Here is a 21,831-nt window from a genome sequence, read left to right as displayed (position 1 = left end):
CGGCAGATCTCTAACACAGATCCCTTCGATTACAAGCCTGATGCTTTACTGAGTTACAATTCAGCAGATTCAGATGTATCATCAAGTACTCGTTTCCTTGAGAAATTTCCTGTCTTGAGGCCAGAGTACCAAATTGATGAAATTTGCCAAAGTGTATCACTCACTCCCCCCTTTCAACCACACATCTGTACCCATGAAAATCAAACTTATAATGCAAAGTAAATTAGTCTCCACAGCTGATAAAAATCATTTTTGCCAGTGTGAAATTTCTTGTCAGGTGTGTGCTGTTTATTTTATACACTATCCTTCAGAAATTAGACATCCACACTAAGTTTATGAGAAAATTACCTCCAGTGCCCCATTTTAAGTGGGAATTATTTTCTCAGGCAGGATAAAAGCAGAAATAATACATAAGCTATATATTGAGGCCACCCTAGTTCTTGTCATTTCCAGTTGTTTCCATGAACCATGAACAGTCGCACACTTTACTTGACATATAGTAGATTTTTATCAGATACTTTATCTGTTTACATGTTAGTGAATTGACATTTGATATTTTGACCAGCAAGGTCACTTGGGGAAATCAACCACATCTACCAAATGCATTTTCTTGCCCAAGTCTTTCCCATTTTTAAATTGTTAATGCACATGTCATGTCATTTTTTTTTTAAAAAAGAATTCTTACTGTTGTAAACCAACTTTACCCAACTTACAGGTGGAAATTAGCTGTAGCAAGTCAGAATTCCCATTATGGTGAAAGAGTCTGACATGCTAATTGTAATTAACTGACAAACAAATTACACATTTATAGATTTTTTTTATCAGTTTTAAATCATATTGACATTTTTTACCTTTTTCCGCTGATAATATCAAGCTGATGTTGTCGTTGTTGTGGGTTTAACGCCATTTTTCAGCATATGACAGGGTATATATGGCAGCCAGTATAACTGGTGGAGGAAGAACCCAGGAAAAGCTCGTGAAGAACAATTGACCCTTGGGTAGCAACTGGCAAGCTTTGTCACATACCCACGTATGCATATCCTGAGCCTTGGATCCACATAGACAGAGATGCAATGGCAGTGATTGGTAAAGGCTAAAGCTTTTGACCACTTGGCCACCTGGGCCCCGATAATAATTGAAAGTTGATGATAGTCTGTAATAAATTTAGGTTTAATTGCAACACAGAATGTTGTTCTTTGAGTATTATCAGACAATTTATTAGCAACAAATTTTTTTTCTTCTGACATTTGTTACAGTTTGTTAAATGCTGTTGAACATCTGGTTTGTGTCTCAGATGCTAGTAAGTTGACCAGTGACATCAGAGTCAATTTCCTGTTGTAAAGTGAAAATATTTCTTTTCCAAACATGCTGTGGCATATGGGGGCTTTTGGATTTTAACCAGTGATCCATGTAAATGCAGAGGTGGACAGCTTGATTAATTTGGTGTAACATTACTAATTTAGTCTCTGTTCTGTAATACATTTCCTAGGATACTGTCATCTCCCATTTAACAGCAATTTTGGTATTGGATGCAACAGTGGTATAGGGAAATTAAATTGCCTTACAGAGACTATGGAGGGAGGTGTTGTGTTATAATTGTAAAACAATGGTATAGGCAAATTAAATTGCCTTACAGAGACTATGGGAGTGAGGTGTTGTGTTGTAATTGTTAAACATAGCGATACGTAAGCAACAAACTTATATATAAGCTAACAAACTCAATACATAAGCTAACAAACTCAGCTCATTTCCATGGATCTTGTTTTAAAAATATTGGATAGTAAAATTCCACCCCATCTTTGGAGTGGCAAAATTGGACTTTTAAGTATTGATTTTACTTGCTTAAGAGTCCAACTGCAAACTGTACAGACCCAGTAATGTGTCAGCAGATCTGGGTCTGTGCAGTTTGTTAGGAGAATTCAGTAGAACAAACAAAATGGACCCTAATCTGCAGGCACATTGTTTTATGGCAGATTAGGATCTTTGTTGTTTGCAGTTTGCCTTGACTTATAAGTGAGTATCCTCAGTAGGCGATTGAACACAGCGAAATCGCGTCTGAAATGTACACCTATCTGTATTGCTCATAGACTTAGATCTGCCATCACATAATGTTCTGGCAGATCATGGTTTTATTTATGAAGCACACCCATGTGTGAAGGGTACAGACTTGAATCTGTCATCATATAATTTTCTGGCAGATGAGTGTACATCATCTTCCTTTCATTTATAATTTTAGGCAAATAACACAGATCCAGGTTGCTGGCTCAGAGTGTTAGAGCAGATCTGGTTCGGTGTTATTTACATTTGGGTATTTTTTCTGCATGGATGAGTATGGTACAGTAATCCCTCACTGTAATGCTGTTAAACTTGCCTAGTTACATCATGGTGAGCATTATGATTACAGAACATATTTGGATCCTTTACCATACCTGCCTTATATAAGGAACCATGTTATACTGAATACTGTAATTACATAATGTATTTGGATCCATAATTATATCTGCCTTGTATAAGGAACCATGTTATACTGAGTACTGTAATTACATAATGTATTTGGATCCTTTACCATACCTGCTTTATATAAGGAACCATGTTATACTGGGTACTGTAATTACATAATGTATTTGGATACTTTACCATACCTGCTTTATATAAGGAACCATGTTATACTGGGTACTGTAATTACAGAATGTATTTGGATCCTTTACCATACCTGCTTTATATAAGGTACCATGTTATACTGGGTACTGTAATTACAGAATGTATTTGGATTTAAGACTGTACCTGCCGAGAATAAAAAACACTGATATGCCTTATCGTGAGGTACCAGGATAAATCCGTTTTAACAACAAATATGTTCATGTTAATTAGCATTTAATTGCACATCAGCACAATAATGTCAATATGGTTCCAAATCCAAGAAAAAAAGAACTGGTCTCTTTCCTTAGAGTGCTTTTGATAGGTATAATTTCCTTCTCGAGATTGCAGATTGTTTCTTTGCAATGCTATATATCTTCTTTGTACACTTTTTTTATGTAAAAAAATCTCCAAGTATATTATAGATGGACAAAATCAGAAGCACAATAGATGCCATTTTAAATCGCCTCCAAGAAAACATTAGTTAGGATGCATGACACTGATAATGCTCAATCTCTCAAATTACATAATGACTTTGTAAATCATTAGCCTTTTGCTTGAAACCTATTTACATGTTTAAATCTTGTTTGCTGTCACTGAATTTTTCCCCAGTGAATGGATGTACTGACTTTTAAGTATGATAAGAAAAGACATTGATAAGCATGGCTGTCTACATTTGATAATGTTTCTTGAGATTGGTGGTAAATTGCTGACATTTTTTATACAGCTTTGTGTGCATTGACAATTTACCTTCTTGATACAACTGATATATCAGTTACAGACCTCGGCACATTGTTTGAATTCACCTATGCATCAAAACCTTGGCAATGATATATCTCCTATGAATTTATAATGGAAAAAGGCACCCCTTTCATAAAGAAGGTGGATGAGTTATTATCAGTTATCACATCAATTCCCTTAGTCTAGCCCACCAAGTTTCTTTACTGAAAATCACCAAAGAACTCTTAGATCAAGGGAGATAAACCTTTTCAAACATGGTATTTTTTTATTGCAGAAATGGTTTACATAATAATTACAAAATGCTTTTTGATTATAAGTACTGATCTAAAGTAGGTGAAGATATAATGACTATAAGTGCATCAGGAGAAAGCATCTGGCTTTATGTTGGGGGAAAAAGCCTTTCTTTGTAAATTGTCTTGTATCCATAAAAAGTATTTAATACCACGGATGATTATGGGTAATCAGATATGACAATAAAAGGAGCTGTCTTTGAAATGGAGTTAGTTTTTTGATATCATCTGAAAAATGATCATTATAAGGATTTTTTAAGGGAGTTGGCAAATTTTTTTAGATTATATCACTGCTGTAAATGTCAGAACCTGAATAAAAATTTGCCTAAATGGATCTGGTATGGGATAGTTCATATTTGGAAGTGTTCTTTCAGCAAGCAGCTGTGTCAAAGAAAGATACCAGTGCAAAACATTGTATGAAGAGCAAGATTGCTTGATATAATTCCAAACTGAGACCTGTGTTTCATTTTTGTTCTCTTTTGTTTTCTTGAAGATTGTGGAGATGAATGGAAATTATTCAAAGTCAATTTAGTACATGATTTAACTGTAATTGGACAGTGTACAAGTAATTTGGTTCTCAACTGTCGATGAAATATCAATGCACAACAAAATATTTATCTTTTGCATAGTGTAATGGTTTAAAAATCTGTTTGCTGACTAATATAATTTTAGTTTTGAATAAATAATAGTATTTGGGAGGGTTGTTTTTAGATCTGCTACAAATACAAGAATTTGAGGGTAACCATTACTGGTGTATCGTGTGTGATTTTATTTATAGTATATACTCAAAAGTGGAGTAAAACTGCAAAAAACAATGATCCTGATCTGCCATGGCAGAATGTGCCTGCAGATCAGGGTCTGTGCTTGTTCTACTGATTCCTTCTAACAAACTGCACAGACCCATTTCTGCTGGCCCAGTATGTGACAGCAGATCTGGTTCTGTGCACTTTGCAGTTGGACTCATCTTACAAGTGAGTGTATATATTTTAATATAAAAATTGGTAGCAATTTAGTTTTATCCATTATAAATGACAAAAATGTTGCTTGAATGGGATGAAATCAGATAAAAGCACACCTTTTAGACTCAAATATTACCTTATTTTTCTTGTCCATAATTCAGGATGCTAATACCCTATATACTCGCTTACAAGTCAAGTAAAAGTGCAAGCAACAAAGATCCTTGTCTGCTGTAGCATATTGCTCCTGTAGAAATGCACAGATCCAGATTTGCCAGCCCATTATGTGACAGCTGATCTGGCTCTGTGCAATTTGAAGTTGGATTCATCTTATAAGTGAGTATATATGGTAAATATCTGAAAAAGTATATTTAAAAGCATCTGGAATAGATTTCGCTATTCTGGAAATATCTGAGTGTACCCTCTTCAAGTACTGCACATTCAGTAACAGGTGCATGGAATACATGTACTACCTGTTATATATACTCTCTTGGAATACATGTACTACCTATCATATATACTCTCTTGAAATACATGTACTACCTATCATATATACTCTCTTGGAATACATGTACTACCTATCATATATACTCTCTTGGAATACATGTACTACCTATTATATATACTCTCTTGGAATACATGTACTACCTATTATATATACTCTCTTGGAATACATGTACTACCTATCATATATACTCTCTTGGAATACATGTACTACCTATTATATATACTCTCTTGAAATACATGTACTACCTATCATATATACTGTCTTGGAATACATGTACTACCTATTATATATACTCTCTTGGAATACATGTACTACCTATTATATATACTCTCTTGGAATACATGTACTACCTATCATATATACTCTCTTGGAATACATGTACTACCTATCATATATACTCTCTTGGAATACATGTACTACCTATCATATATACTCTTGGAATACATGTACTACCTATCATATATACTCTCTTGGAATACATGTACTACCTATCATATATACTCTCTTGGAATACATGTACTACCTATCATTTATACTCTTGAAATACATGTACTACCTATCATATATACTCTCTTGGAATACATGTACTACCTATCATATATACTCTCTTGGAATACATGTACTACCTATTATATATGCTGTCTTGGAATACATGTACTACCTATCATATATACTCTCTTGGAATACATGTACTACCTATCATATATACTCTCTTGGAATACATGTACTACCTATCATATATACTCTTGGAATACATGTACTACCTATCATATATACTCTTGGAATACATGTACTACCTATTATATATACTCTCTTATAGGTTAGTTCCATTTGCAGTCAGTATTTACCCTGATCTGCCATTGTATAATGCACCATATCACAGGTCCATGTTTTAAACTGTTTGTTCCGAACAAACTGCCAGCACATTATACAGTCTTTGAAATTTGTTGTTGGCTCACACTTCAAAACAAATAAAAAAATAGCTGTTTCATCATAAAATTTTGTACTCTTTTTACTAGGACCACCCTCAGCACCAAGGGATTTAATCATCGTAGAGGTGACAGATATGATAGTTACACTTCAGTGGAATTCACCTTTAGATGCAGGTGGACGGACAGACATTACATATCGTATTGAGTGTCCAGATTGTGGATCCAATGTAATGGTCAGCCCAAAGCAAAAAGGCTTTAATACCACAAGGTGAGTTAGGTTATAGAATTTACCAGATTCATGAAGTCTAGAATTTAATCATGCAAGGAGCATTAGGTGATACCAATTTCCTAGATGATTCCAGAAGTCAGAAATGTAATACCGGAAGGTGAATTAAGTGATAGAATTTCCCATGTGAATCCAGAAATTAAAAAGTAACAAATCTGTGCTAAAAGTTAGTCAATGACAGACATCATCCTAATTTCTGAATTTTGTACTACAACAACATGGAAATCAGTATTACTGGCTAAACAAAGTATTCACTTATTTTTGGCAGGGGAGAGAAGTGTGAATTTAGGTTAGAAAATAACGCAGAGGACAGAAAAGAAACTAAAAAAATATCCACACAAACGAATATAATTTTCTGTAACTCGGTGTAGATAGGACAGATATCCTGTTTTCATGAGGAAACAATTTCATTGTTTTGGAGAGATGAATCACTGGAATACAGTCACAAGTATGGGTAGGACATGATGCACAGAATATGGTGCCATTTGTAGCAGATATTTTTGCAGATTTCTGTTCAAGTTAGAAATTAAGATATAAATCAGAAGGCTGTAAATGTTTGGTAATTTTTACCAGCTGTGAATATTATGTTTTTATTTCAATGAATTTTCATTTATCTTTAACATAATATTTTCCTGTTTCAGTGCCACCTTGTCAAATCTTACTCCAAGTACAAAATATACAATTTTCGTATATGCAGAGAATGGAGTTTCAATATATAATCAGAAAGCAGCTTTTGTCACAAAGGATGTTACAACTGATATTTCAGTGCCAGCAATTGTCAACATGCGTGCAGTTAGTATTGGTACAACATCTGTTACAGTTGCATGGGATTTGCATGAAGAGTCACGTGTACCTGTTGACCAATTTGAGGTCGTACATTACATGCGTGGGCAGCCATCAGCAAGTCAGAAAAATTACACACAACTCATGACGTTTTCATTCAAGGATTTACACACAGAGCAAGAATATGTATTTAAGGTGAGTTTTTAAGTTTTTCTGTGTAAATTTGATTTATTACAGGACATCTGTAACAAAGTTTTGTTTTTGTTTATAGTTTATTTATTTGATGTTTTACAAGCCCCATTTCTTAAGTTTGATGTTTTACAAACCCCTTTTCATATTGTTGATATTAAATATGTTGTTTTTGAATAACTATTTCACAGGATGTAAAAGTTAAAATGTCCACAGCATGGAGTGTAATCCTAATAATTATAGATTAACCTAAACATAACTTGTGGTTCATGGTCAAAGGTCAAGGCAGCGAAATGTGTACTGCTGGTACATGCTGGTACATGTACTTTGTGAACATGTTAACTTGGGCATGTATGAAAAACAGTTTGTTTCCGAGAATTTTGTATGAGCACTCAAAAATTTTCCAGGAAAAAGAATTAATCTTTCAGAATCCAAATAATTTGAATTAAAAAAAATGTTACTCCAAACTGGTCACAATGAAACTAACACCTTACATCCCAGTGTTCAGAAGCCAGACTAATTTCTCTATAAACAAAGGTTATACAGTCAAATAATGTGCAAGACAGATACCCATATGAGGGTCATGTGATCACATTCCAGAACAGTTTAGAAACTATTTAAATGTCTAAGGTCACATATTACATTACAGCCTTGATTTCATTATTATCATTCATACATAAAAAATAAATTTAAAAAATGAAGCTGTTTACTTGATTCTCAATCAAAGCCAGGAACTAGGTCAGCAAAAGATAGAGTTCAGTGTTTATGACTAAGCAGTCAGGTCAAACTAATTTCTGGAAAATATCAAATTCCTAGTTTAAAAAATTACACTACTTTGACATACAATGAAATTAAAAATAAAAAGATTTTAAAACTTAAAAACAAATTAAATCAAATATACATAATAAAACACAAATTTAAATTGCACATTGACACATTTTCTATTTGTTCACAGAAGAGAGATTTGTTTGAAATAATAGAAAAAGATATTATTTACACATACAGTTTAGAGACATTTGATATGAGGAAGCAGAGCTAATAAAGTTGATATCGTTGTGGATTTTTAACATGAAAAAGAAATTCATTTCAGAGAGGTAACAGATGGGTTATGATTAAATTCAGATGTTTCTCAGAAAAAATGAAATTTTAAATGTTTCAGGAAGACTTTTGTACCACAAAGATTAATTGTGGGGCCCTGTGGGGGCTGCATGGTATGTATACAGGTTTAATTGGGCCCATTGTGGGCCTTATTGGACCCCCACTCTACCATTAAGTTTTTTAAATTGCCCATTATTTACCACCATGGTATTTGCATAGTTGGTAGTTCAAATACTACTTCATTGTCTGGCAGTTTGAATCTGTATGTATTTTCTAAGACAAAAAAATATACGGCAAATCAGATAGTTTTTTTTTCAAAATAGAAATTATAGGGTCAGTATTAGTTTTATCATTTTCTGATGTACTTAACATTTTCTTGCCAAAATAATTAGATCACGGTGGTAGCTCCATGCATGACTAAAGTGAGATATGCCTAAACACTGGAAAATAAAAAGAATAGCAAAAGTGTACAAAATCACAAAAAAGTGATTTTTTTTTAATATATCCAGAATGAATTACTAACAATAGAAAATGAACTGTAACCATCATGAACTCAAACAGAGATAAATGATTTATTACTGCTGAGAATAGAAATTTAAATGTACGCTTAACAGCATTTGTGAATAATTACTTTGTTATTAAGTAGTATAGTAACATATAAACTTTGAGTAAACCATGAAGGTCATGTCAATAACCATGAAATAAATTTCTTATTCAATCAATTAGCTTTATAGGGTAGATAGTAATTTAAAGTTTTTAAAAATAAGTAATAAAGATAGTAATTTAAAGTTTTTTAAAATGATTAACATTCAAAACTATTTTCCACACACCTTTCTTGCTTTTCTTTGGTTGTAATTATTCATTAAAATTTTATCTATGAAAGGAAATCAGTCTAATTGATTAAAGATGTTAGGCTCTTTTCCAGTCTTCATCTATGTTATAATTTCATGTAGGACTTTTGGCTGACGAAAACTTTTAAAAAGCATAGTCTCATTGGTTCAGTGGGATTGCCACCATACAGAAATATGGTGAAACGTTTCATTGATCATTATTAACTTTAACAGGTGCTTTTGTCAGACTTTGTTCAAAAGAAACTACCAGATATTTCATGCTAATTTAAAACTTGTCTAAATCTGCTCTCATTCAATCCAGAATGCTTTCATTAGCTTAAAATGTCGTCAGGCATCATTTATTACACAGATGCTGATGCAGGAGGTGTGTCTGAATAGTATATTGAAAATGTTCATGTTTATGAAACATGGTATCATCTCATTGCTCAGATGTATCACATGGTTTCATAGTAACAGCCAATAAAGTCATTTTTCCAAATTTTAGGAAACCCTTGTTCTGGCATTACAAGGAAAACAAATTTTGTGCCAGGTCCTTGTGTGTCTGAGATTTGTGCAAATGCACAAGAGATATAATTAAATGAGACTAGTGAATATTGCTTTGGAGTGATACAATCTTATTTATTATAAGTTGATATCTTTGCAAGTGCCTGTGTATACTTGTTGTTGTTGTTGTAGGGTTTAACGCCATTTTTCAGCACAAGATAGGCTATACATGGCAGCCAGTATAAATAGTGGAGGAAGAACCCGGGAAACCCCCGGAAAGAACCACCGACCCACGAGAAGCTACTGGCAAGCTTTCTCACATAACCACATTAGCCGAATCCGAGACTCAAACTCACACAGACAGATGTGAGATGGCAGTGATCTGTAATGGTGAGCGCTTTAGACCACTCAGCCACTCGGGGCCCCAGCTGTGTATACTATTAATAAAGAATTGTGATTATTTCAAAGGAGTAAACAAGGTGTTTTACATGCAAAACATTTTGAATGTATTTTACTGATAAACAGTGGAGGAGCTAGCAGAGAATGTTACATACATTATAATGTTACATACATTATGAATTAAATGTAGCATTTGTCCCTCTTGAATTTTGCAAGCTGCATTTAACTTTAAGTTTTGGAAAGGTCCCTCCCTCTTCACCCCCCCACCCCACCACCCCTTCATCTGCTTGCCTTTACAGTTTAGATCTGTACATGTTTCCTCTGATGCCAACTGACAAGTGGAAACAGGCAGTGCAGTTTACTGTTGGGTTATGGATTTTTAACTGACCAAGAGGTATGATTGTTTCAGATTGGCCACAGATGGTTTTTGACTCTGATTCCCATGTTGCCCCTGAAATTAAGATATTAAATGTTCCATATAGACACTTGTAGCAAAGCACTGGGTTGTCAGTCTTTGACAAGTGAATAAATGTCTTAAATGGCAATGTCCATCTAAACCAGGATTAGCTTTGTACAGGGGTCATGGCTGTCATTCAAGTGGGAAAACAACAATTCATAGAGATGTTTAAACTGCACCGGGTAGGGGGCAATGTGTCCCAGGTATTATAATTAAATGTAGGCAAACTTTTGCCAGTTGAAAGTACACTGTCTTGGTTGAAGATGATTGTTGTCACACTGCCATCTAGTTTGTTAAGCTCTCTGGATCTTTTATCCTGAGGGGCATCAGGCGTATCATGTGTCCTGTTTGCTGATCCCCTGACCATTTAAATGATGGTTTAATTGGACCACATGCCATCAAGATTAACACTCGATGTCCCACTGTCACCTGTATTTTGGCTTCTGTTGGTGGGGTCAAACCACTTTTATGGTATTTTTCTGGACCTTTAATTATTTCATGGACAAAGCTTGCACTTCACTTGTTTTCATTATTCTGCAAATCTTTTTTTTCCTTCTGATAGATATTATTGTTTACATCATTCTGCATGGAAACTGATGATTACCAGCAATTATTGTTTACATTATTGTCCTTGGAAACTGATGATTACCAACAATTATTGTTTACATCATTGTCCTTGGAAACCTATGATTACCAACGATTATTGTTTACATTATTGTCCTTGGAAACCGATGATTACCAACAATTATTGTTTACATCATTGTCCTTGAAAACTGATGATTACCAACAATTATTTACATCATTGTCCTTGGAAACCAATGATTACCAACAATTATTGTTTACATCATTTTCCTTGAAAACCAGTGATTACTAACACCTTATTTATTAGAAAGCTTGCTGCAAATTGGAAAAATTTGAGTATGTAGATCAATGAGAAGGCAATAAAATTTAACCTTTGACTCTTTGACTGTTTTCTTGGTATACATAAGGCAGAGAGAAAAGCAGATTAAGTGAATATACGAATAGCTTTTAATAATATTATTCACCATTCCACTGTGCTTCAACAGTCAACAAAAAAAATGAAGTTATGATTACAGGTTGATGAAATTTGCCACCTCCATTTACAATCAACATAGACCCTGATCTGTTTTAACATGTGCCAGCAGATCGGGGTGTATATTGTGTGTTGTCTTCTGATTACTCTTAACAAACTGCTTAAACTCAGATCTGCCAGTGCATTTCACAATCACACATCAGGGTCTATCTAGTTTGTTCAAATAATTACTCCTAACAAACTGATAGACTCAGAACTGCTGGCATTGACAGATCTGGGTCTGTGCACTTTGCTGTTGGACTTGTAAGCAACCATGTACAGTACATTGCAGTAATAACCCTTTCTGTAAAATATGTTGAACAAAGTAAAAATCGAGTCCACTCAAATCTATCTGCTGATAAATTATTTTAACCGCATTAACCCTTAAAAGGTCAATTATAGAAAGGTCAATTATAGAGATTTCTGTTGAAACATCATTTTGTACTCTGCCATCCCTGTCAACCCCATATTTATTATTACATTTCCATAACAATAATTATTAACAATTGCAGTTAAAAGTATGAATCTCGAAAAAGTTGTTACAGATATTACCTGCCCTAGACACATATGTGGAAGTTGTTCATCATAAGAGCAAACAAATCTGTCATCAGGCCATGATATATTATCTGCACATTATATGTATGTGGAGGTGACATATCGCTAGAACAAAGACAGATCTTCTGCCTTCTGCCATGTCACTAGATATTACCTGCCACTGACTTCAGGAGTAAAATATCATTTTAAAGAAAAACAGATTGCTGTTTTGTCATTTTTAAGGAAATTATGTTCCACTCTAAAAATTTATTCTGATTTAACGAAAATGGTTTTTTAAAAATAATATTTGTAGTTTGGTTCAGCTGACCATCTTGTAAATGTGGCAGATCTGTAAATTCCATTTTACATTTTGTGTACATAAAACTGAATAGTGAGAATGATCAGAAATTTGATGAATGCATGTGTGTTGTGAGGAATGGTAGGGATAATTAAAATGTCAATCCAGTATATAGTAATGATTCTAGTATATGTCACTTCAGTATATGATCAGAAAAGCTCATGGGATGGTCTCTTTGACCTCCATCTTTGGTTTGTCCATCCAGTACAACAAGTATCATAGTGCTTCTTCCCATTAACTACTTTAAGGAGTGCAGTGAAACATTACACACATTTATCCCATGGTCTAGTTGGTTCTTTATCAAAATGGTGTTGCTTGGATGTCCAGTATGGTCACCATGGAGTCATCTTGAAAATGTTAAGCTCCCAACAGTGTTATATATGGAATCTTGTGATGTGCATGGTAACCATGGAAACTGTACTTTGGTAAATGCAGCACTTGAATAAATATAAGATGGATCAGAGAGACTAGACTGTACAGTACTTAATTGAGGGAAGAAAAAACTATTCAACAAATCTTTTAAATGATTGTGAACAAATTCCTCTGTACTTACAGTAAGTTCAGCACTTTCTATAATTTTAATACAAGTTAATAATTGTTAGGGGAGGGAGCAGGATCAATCATCTAACTGTAGATGAAGAAACAAAATGAAAATGCTCATCCTCATAAAATCAAATGCAGTATGTGGTTGTAAGGACCAAAGACAATGCTGTATAAACTGCTGTACAAGATGACAACAGCTGTAAATAGCTTGCTTATGTACATATCTTCCATTTCACTGTATGCCCACAGGTCAGGTTATTGTCTGTCCATTGAACTTTTGATTTCATTTAAACAGCACACACCAGATCAGGATTTGCAGCATGCAATGGCAGATCTGGATCTATGCCGTTTTCAATTAGGGAGGAATATGGTATTGCCTGAAAGTTGCCAACTTGGCTGATTTTGATGCAGATTGGTTCAGTGTAATTAGCATATTAATTACATAATTTGAATCTTCTCCAGGTTGTGAGATTAATGTTGGCTGTAATTGGCATGACTGATGAAAATTGAAGAAGACTTGTAGAAAATTGTCATTTTCTAAATAGAGGGTGTTAACAGATGTCAAATGTATGTGTTTAGTTGTATGGTTTAGGAAATAAAAGAGGGATAAATAAGTTGAGGTTTACAATCACACTATAAATTCGAATTCAGAGACTTTAACTCTGTCCCTTTATATCTGTTGTTTTTTTACGTGACGTCACAAAACGTGTACTTCATATCTACCATTTTGATTCTCTAGCCACACAAAAGCCGGCACCTACCAACATTGTTCATCCCACAAAATGATGAAGGCATATCTCATTTTGTGCACATGGATATAATATAACATCACACTCAGTTCTGCGTGTCAACTGCACGAGACCAAATGCGTGACTTTTCCCCTTTTTTCTTCAAGTAAAGCATTGAAATTTCAACCGTCTTTGTTATTCTTTCATAAACAAATGGATCCATCAATAGACAGACACATAAGCAAATGGATACACAAACAAGTAGAAACATGTAATGATTTTCAATTTACATGGGCTGAAATCAATCATCTGTTATTAAAGTTAAAAAGCCAATTGTTAATATATATTTTCATGTTTCTAAAAGTATTTCAAGAATAATTGGTTTTGACATTTGGTACAAAGTCATGCTGCATTAAGCAAATGATTCCTTTTAGATTAAACTTCTGCACATGGGGGATGCTGCAACAAAATCAAAAGTATCAGTTATCAGTATGGCTGCCACTGATGGTGTGATGGTACTTTCCTCTAGTAGTACCACTCATTGACTAGAAGCTGTACTTCTCTTAAGTAAAAATATTGAATAAAACATGTAGGAATAAACAAGAAATATTAACTAGTTTTAACGCACTGATAGAATAAATAGTGTTTGAAATGTTACTTGATTAATATCTGTTACTACTGTTACTAGGAGGAATATTTTAGTTGTAGACAAGTTGTATTTGTTATTTACTTTATTCTAAAAGAGATTAAACTGTTTTTTGAAGAAAAGGGGTAAGAAATCAATGTTTATTGTGTGCGTGCAATGAAGCCAAATTGGACATAATATTGTTATTTTGTTTGTTTTGTGCATATATATATCAAAACGGGGGGAGGACAGATGCAAGTTTTGAAACTCTTGAGATTGTACTTCAAAAATAAGCGTTTTCTTAAATAGCTGAAAGGAATGATGATAGCTTAAAAAAGAAAACCACACACATTTAAAAATTTTAAGGGGACAAATTTACCACTGATGAGAGTAGTTAGGAACAAGAATTTGTAAGTGATTTTGAAAAATATCATAATGAAAATATTGAAAATTTGCTGATATCAGACAGGAAGTCATACTAACCAGAATACTTCATTTTAAGCATTCTACGACCGTGCTGGTGGCCTAGTGGTTAGAGTGTCCTCGGATGCAGGAGGTCGTGGGTTCGTTCTCTGGTTGAGTCATACCAAAGACTTACAAAAATGGTACTATCAGCTGCCTTGGCAGGCGCTAAAGCATTAAGAGGTTAATGAGTGGTTGGCCTGGTGTCAGGATAATGTGACTGGGTGGGACATTATGCTACACACACACACACACACACACACCCACCCTCTCTCTCTCTCTCTCTCATCCATGTTTGGGAAGCACTGTCATGGATGTATTGGTCATCTTTGAATTCCTGTCAAAGTTCATCAGGCACCATTTTCATCACTAAACATTCTGTGGATGTGATTTTTTTATTTTTAAATTTACTAATACCCTATTTAAAAAAAAAATGAAAACCTGTTTATTATAGACCAAATATCACCACAAGTGAAGAGCATATTCAGCACACACACCCCTTCCATTTGCTCAATGTTTGAATACCGTCTTTGTTTTTACCCAGTGCCCCCTAATCCCTCATCCCATAGTGTAAAGTTACCTCACTTGTATCTTTGACAATATTTACGGTTCAGTAAACAAGAACAGAATTCTAAAGATGGAACACTTTTAATATTGATAACATTTATGCCTGCTATGAATTGCATTGTAAAGAGGGAAGACATCGGTTCATACAAGAAATAAAATACTCATTTCATTAAAACTTATCTGCCTTTTTTCTTATGATAAATCATGATTAATCCCAATATATCATTAATATTGCATCCTATCACCTCTTAACTACTTTTGACATGCATTCTTTCAAAATATTTGTTCATCCAAATAATTAATATGTAAATTGCCCCCAACTTCACCTTCTTTAAGACAAAATTTGAATTTGCACTTAAATTCTAGACCTGTGGGCAAAACATGAGCAGGAAACATTTTGGTGAGAAAAGCAGTGAAGGCGAAATTGCACCCATTAAGTAAAACCCTCAATAAGTGCCTTCTGAGATATGGCAGATTGACAAATTGTAGTTGAGCAAGTCATTGTATTAACTCTCAGAATTGGGGTTTTATTGTCATTAAAATTTTAGGACCTTATTACACCCAAATGGGATTAGAACAAGAGCTTTTGTGACATACATTAATTTTCCTTAGAGACTTCACATTTAGCAATTACTCTGCCGCCTGGACTAGTCTGCTCTTCAGCTCTTTCAGTGTTGTAAATTTTTAAATGGTTCAGTCAATAAAAATTAATGTAATTTTTGCTTAGGGGGATGTCTAATTTATCTTTAGGGACCAATCATTTAAACTTTCTGAAAGGAAATGAGGTTGTTACTTCTAAGAGGAAGAGAACAAAAATTCTTGGCCTGGTTTGCTGCAGTTTTTTCTTTCTTAAAATTATTGTTCTTTGCATCTGTTTTCAGTAGAAAAAAACAAACAAAAAACATCAAGTTATTCTAGGCTAAATTTAGAAACAAAAGCGAATTCAGTAATAGTCAGTAAATTTGTGTTTTTATTAAAAAAGGTTTGATTACATATTCCATAAACTAATGGTTAAAATATAACTAATGATTTCTTTAGTTCTTTTGCTTCAAATAGTAAAAAAAATAATTTATTTTTATTTTTATTTGTATGGATCATTGGTATTCCTAAAATGAGAGGGTATTAAAAATTGGATGCAAATACCTTGGGCTTTATATATAATGTGTTTACTCTTGAACATGTGAGATTCAACTGCAAACAACACAGACCCAGGTATTCAGGCTACAGGTGTGCCAGTATATCAGAGGCTTTTGTTTGGTTGTTTATTAGTCCTAGAAAACTGCATAGACCCAAATCTGCTGGCGTATTATGCAATGGCTAATCTGGGTATATTTGGATCATGTTCATAACCAAGTACATTAGGTATCCAAGCTCCATCCTTGTGGATATTACCATATATATGCGTCTATAAATACACCCAACTTCATACAGCAAGTATATTAGGTATCCAAGCTCCATCCTCGTGGATGCTATCATATATATGCATCTATAAGCACATCCGACTTCATACAGCATAGACCACTCAGATCTGCCAATTTATAATATATTGCCTGATTGACTCCATGCCACACAGCTTGATGTCCTAAATAGAATGAACAGTACTATAAACCCAGACCTGCTGGTGCTTTTTGCTCACAGCTTGATGTTCTAAATAGAATGAATGGTACAAGTAGATCCAGACATGCTGGTGCATTATGCTCAATGTCTTTTTGCACTTTTAACTACCAACAAATGTTTGCTACTACAGTTTCAAAATTTACAGAAACTTTCTCTGTAAAAGTGTCATGCACACATTTTAGTGCTATTTTTCTTTCTGAGTCACATATTAGGTAGACTGTATTAGAATTTGAGTTCACTAACAACATTGACTTGCAATAAGGCAGAAATGTTAAGATTCACTTGTACTGACAGTTATTTTTCTTTAAGTGCTTTTCTGTGGTCATTGTGAAAATAGAAGCAACATTACATCTGACAATAATGGTACTAGTGTGTCAGCCATATTGGTATAATGGCATCACTATCGTTGATGTTATTAGTGTTGAATATAAAGAATTCTTTAGTGATTCGATCAAGGGATTTTTTTATATTATTATGGCTTTTCTGAGACTTTCAGGCTAGCAAGAGAACAAAATTATTGCTTTGACAAGTGTCTAGGATTCTTCTATGTAGCAAAATAGCATATATACTCACTTATAGGTTCAGTCCCACCATAAACAACATAGACTCTAATTGTGCCTTAACATGATGCAGCAGCTGGTCAGGGTTGGTATACTTTATTTACTGATTACTCTTAATAAACTGCAAGTGAGTATGTACGATAGATCAGAATCTGTCATAATCTAAAGTGGTTTTTATATCATGATGTTTCATGGTTTCACTGTGAAAATATATAAAAATACATTTTGATACTTTGAGAATTTATTTTTCTCATTTGGCCATTTTATATAGAAAACGTTTGAAGAAGGATATACTACATATTTTTCTTAACTTTCATGATAGATTAAATCTGTGCTCGAAAAACAGGATAATCCAGGACCTAAGGGCCTTGAAGTTTGTACAGTTGACAATGTTATGCCATAAAATATGGCTGCCATTACTCAAAGAAACCTTTAAAAGATATCTTCAAAAACTTTTAAAAGATATCTCCAAAAACCTTTAAAAAATATTTCCAAAAACATTTTAAAGATATCTAAAAAAAACTTTAAAAGATATCTCAAAAAACCTTTAAAAGATATCTCCAAAAGCCTTTAAAAGATATCTCCAAAACTTATGAACAGAATCTGGATGCTTTTTGATTTGTACAAATGATGCCCAAGTTACTAAAATAGAAGAAAGAAATGTCCAAATGAGTTCTCAAAAACGGTTGCACAGAAATTTGACCAAATTTGATTGAAAACATCCAGACTTGAAGATTTTGAAGTTTGAACAAATTGGATTGAAAACATCCAAGCTTGAAGGATTTTGAAGTTTTTACAAATAATGCAGGTTTGTAATCAGATATAGACAAATCTACTAATAACTTTTCACAGTAGGGCCCTGAGTGGTCGAGTGGTCAAAAGTGCTCACCATTCCGGGTCACTGCCATCTCTCTGCTTTCTGCATTGGTTCAAGTCTCAGGCTTTGCCAACTTGGGTATGTGAAAAAGCCTGTCAGTAGCTTCTGATTGGTTGGTGCTTTTTCCTGGGGTTTTCCAGGGTTCTTCCTCCACCAGTTATACTTGCCACCATGTATAGCCTATCTTGTGCTGAAAAATGGCATTAAACCCTAAAACAACTTCTCAAAATAAGCCAACAGAACTTGAAAAAATGATGCAGAAAGCATCGTGGCATGATGGACTTTGTGGAAATGATGTTGGCCTGTTATCAAATGTGGCCACCATTACTGAAAATATGAAGAATTTCAAACATGATTCACTTTGTAAAACAGAATTTTACAAAATTTAATAGAAATCCTGAAGTATGGAAGAAGGAACAAGTAGAGAAATTTTAAAACAGTTGTGTTTTTTATAGCATCCAGTCAGCAGCATTGGAAGAAATTTCATCAGAAGGTATCCTACTGACCTAGATTTCTTGGCCAACTGCTCTTGCATTTAACTGAGAGCCTTATGTCAGTGATCTAAGACCATCTTGGGCCTCTTTCTTTGTGGTCGATATATAATTTTATTTACACTTATTGGGGTTTTGATAGTGAGACTCTCTTTCCCTAAATTGTAAACAGATTTCAAGGGTGTTGAGATGATTATTATTATTTTGACAGAGTTTGCTATGTAACTTGTAGGTAGGCCAGGTTCTAGGTCAGGGCCAAACTGTCTTGTAAACTTGAACAGTGAGAGCACATGCTTTCTACACTTTGCTTGAGTTAATTATTGATTGACTGTACAGTGACATTGTGTACAGTTGATTGTGCTGCATCGACCATGGCTGTGTACAGTTGCATGTGCTACATTGACTTGGTCTGTATACAATTGCACATGCTTCAGTGACTGGATGTGGACAATTTCATGTGCCACAGTGACTTGGGCTGTGTACAGTTGCATGTGCCAGTAACTTTGGGCTGTGTACAGTTGCATATGCTACATTGAATAGGGCTGTGTACAATTGCATATACCACAGTGACTTTGGCTGTGTACAGTTGTATGTGATAGTTTTTTTGGCTGTGTATAGTTGTGTGTGCTACAGTGACTTTGGCTGTGTATAGTTGCATGTGCTACAGTGACGTTGGCTGTATACAGTTGCATGTGCGACAGTGACTTTGGCTGTATACAGTTGCATGTGCCACAGTGACTTTGGCTGTGTACAATTATATGTGATACAGTTTTTTTGGCTGTGTACAGTTCTCTGTGATACAGTTTTTTTGGCTGTGTACAGTTAATATGTGATACAGTTTTTTTGGCTGTGTATAGTTGCATGTGCTACAGTGACTTTGGCTGTATACAGTTGCATGTCCGACAGTGACCTTGTTACAGGTTTCTTTACATCATGATATGAGTGCACATTGAAACGTGGATTTAGGTTTCTATTCAGATTCTTTATTTTCTACAACACTATTTCAATAGCTATGTAATCATGTCTCAGTTTTCTTTCATGTTAAATTTCAGGTCTCTCTTTTATCTTAAGTTTTTCAAGTCTTACAAATTTTATATTTTCTTACAGGTTCGGGGTCAGACCCAAAAGGGCTGGGGCCAGTACAGTGATGAACTGTTGGTGAAAACAGGTTCAGTTTATGGTAAGATAGGTTTGTATCATTCAGCTCTTTTAGCTTTGCTTGTCATGGACCAAAGAACTTAATGGAACATTGTCATCTGTAAGTCCGTTAATATACGTTTGTATCACTACTGCTCCTAAACTATATTAAGGATTCCCATTAAACTTTACACCCATATTCATCCCATAGTCTAGTTGGTCATAAATAAAATTGGTACCACATGAGCATCAAATATGGTTGCCACAGAGGCCATCTTGAAACTCTTCAGAATGAAAGAATGGTAATATCAGCATGGGTTTTTCACTTAACGACTGTCTGTGATGTCTGATTGGTTGCAAATGAAAATTGTGCTGATCTGACTTTCATCTTAAAAATCTTGGTATTGTTATTTCTCCTAAATGGAAAGTCATGTCAGCTTGGACTCCTCACCAGACGACATCACTTAATGTCTTGTTGGTCCTAAATTAAAATGATGCTGATCTGATATAGAAATATGGCCACCATGGTGGGCATATCAGATCTTCTTATTTCTACATCTGTATTTGACATGGGGGTTTTCATAAGAAGCTCTTATGTTGCCTAGTGGTCCTAAATGAAAACAATGCCAACTGACCCTCAATATGGCCACCTTGGTGGCCATCTTGTACATATTATCTCTGCTTCTGCCAAGGGGATCATTGTTTCAACATTGGGTTTTCATCAGTTGACTTGAATTCATGCTGTCACTACTCGGTCTGATTGAGTTGGTCGTGTTGACAGTGCATTTTAACCAGAAAGACTGGTAATGATGTCTTTTTTGTAAATGAAAATGTTGACAGTCTGACATCCAGTATGTCCACTACAGCAGCTCTTTTGAAAATCTTGTTATCACTGAAGATTATCAGATGGTTGCAGCACTCAGCACTTAAAAAGAAGAAACAGTCCTGTATTGAATTCCTGGAGATCTTGTCACCTGTTAGAGCATCTGTCTCTTTGGATGGATTTTGTTTGGTTTTATCTTGCATTTTCATTGCTGCCATTTTTTGACATGAAAAAACAATGATTGTCTTTTAGCTATTAGAAAATTCAGATTCAGTAATACTTCGAACATTCGCGAGGTTAGGTTCCATAACCAGTCACAGATCAGGAGAAATCGCGAATGTTTGGTACGAGTCACTAAAAATGCTAATAAATGCTTATTTCTAGGGTTTAAACCATAAATATGACCCAAATCATGCTCCCAAAGCACTTTAATTTCATTTAAAAGTTAGCTTAATACATTACCCTTAAAAAGAGAAATAAATGGTTGACGTAAAAATAGAGTACAGTATCGCCTAATGGGTATTTGCCACACTAGCGCACTTACAGTACGGTACATGTATACTAATATTACCCCTATACTAATTCATTGGCTGCCGTTTTCTTTTGCACTCACAGTAAGGTAAAACGAATGGGACTGTAAACTTAATGACTGACATTTTCTTTGTCATTGTCAGGAAGGTAAACTAGGTAAACTTCATATGTCACAGAAGTCATATAACGAAGGTACAATTCAATAAAATAAAGAAAACAGGTACGTAGAGGGTACCAATGAAAATTTCGCGAATCCGTGATTTCGCGAATCCAGA

At 34.5% G+C, this 21,831-nt stretch overlaps 1 protein-coding gene across 5 annotated transcripts in view; it reads left to right on the top strand.

Moving 5' to 3' along the window:
• The window catches only part of LOC149781836 (ephrin type-B receptor 1-B-like), a 196,980-nt gene that overhangs the window by 143,274 nt on the left and 31,875 nt on the right, over positions 1-21,831 (top strand). For 4 of the 5 annotated variants that reach the window (XM_089936024.1, XM_089936021.1, XM_089936023.1 and 1 more), the window contains exons 5-7: positions 6,152-6,332; positions 6,992-7,328; positions 20,173-20,254. In XM_089936024.1, coding sequence (XP_089792150.1) covers positions 6,152-6,332; positions 6,992-7,328; positions 20,173-20,254 — 600 coding nt within the window. The remainder of the gene's footprint in view (positions 1-6,151; positions 6,333-6,991; positions 7,329-20,172; positions 20,255-21,831) is intronic. The other variant, XM_089936022.1, reaches the window with a different exon arrangement.

Source organism: Sinohyriopsis cumingii, chromosome 15, assembly GCF_028554795.1.
Source record: "Sinohyriopsis cumingii isolate HCF-2022 chromosome 15, ASM2855479v2, whole genome shotgun sequence".
NCBI lineage: Eukaryota > Metazoa > Mollusca > Bivalvia > Unionida > Unionidae > Sinohyriopsis > Sinohyriopsis cumingii.
This window is presented reverse-complemented; position numbering and strand designations above follow the sequence as displayed.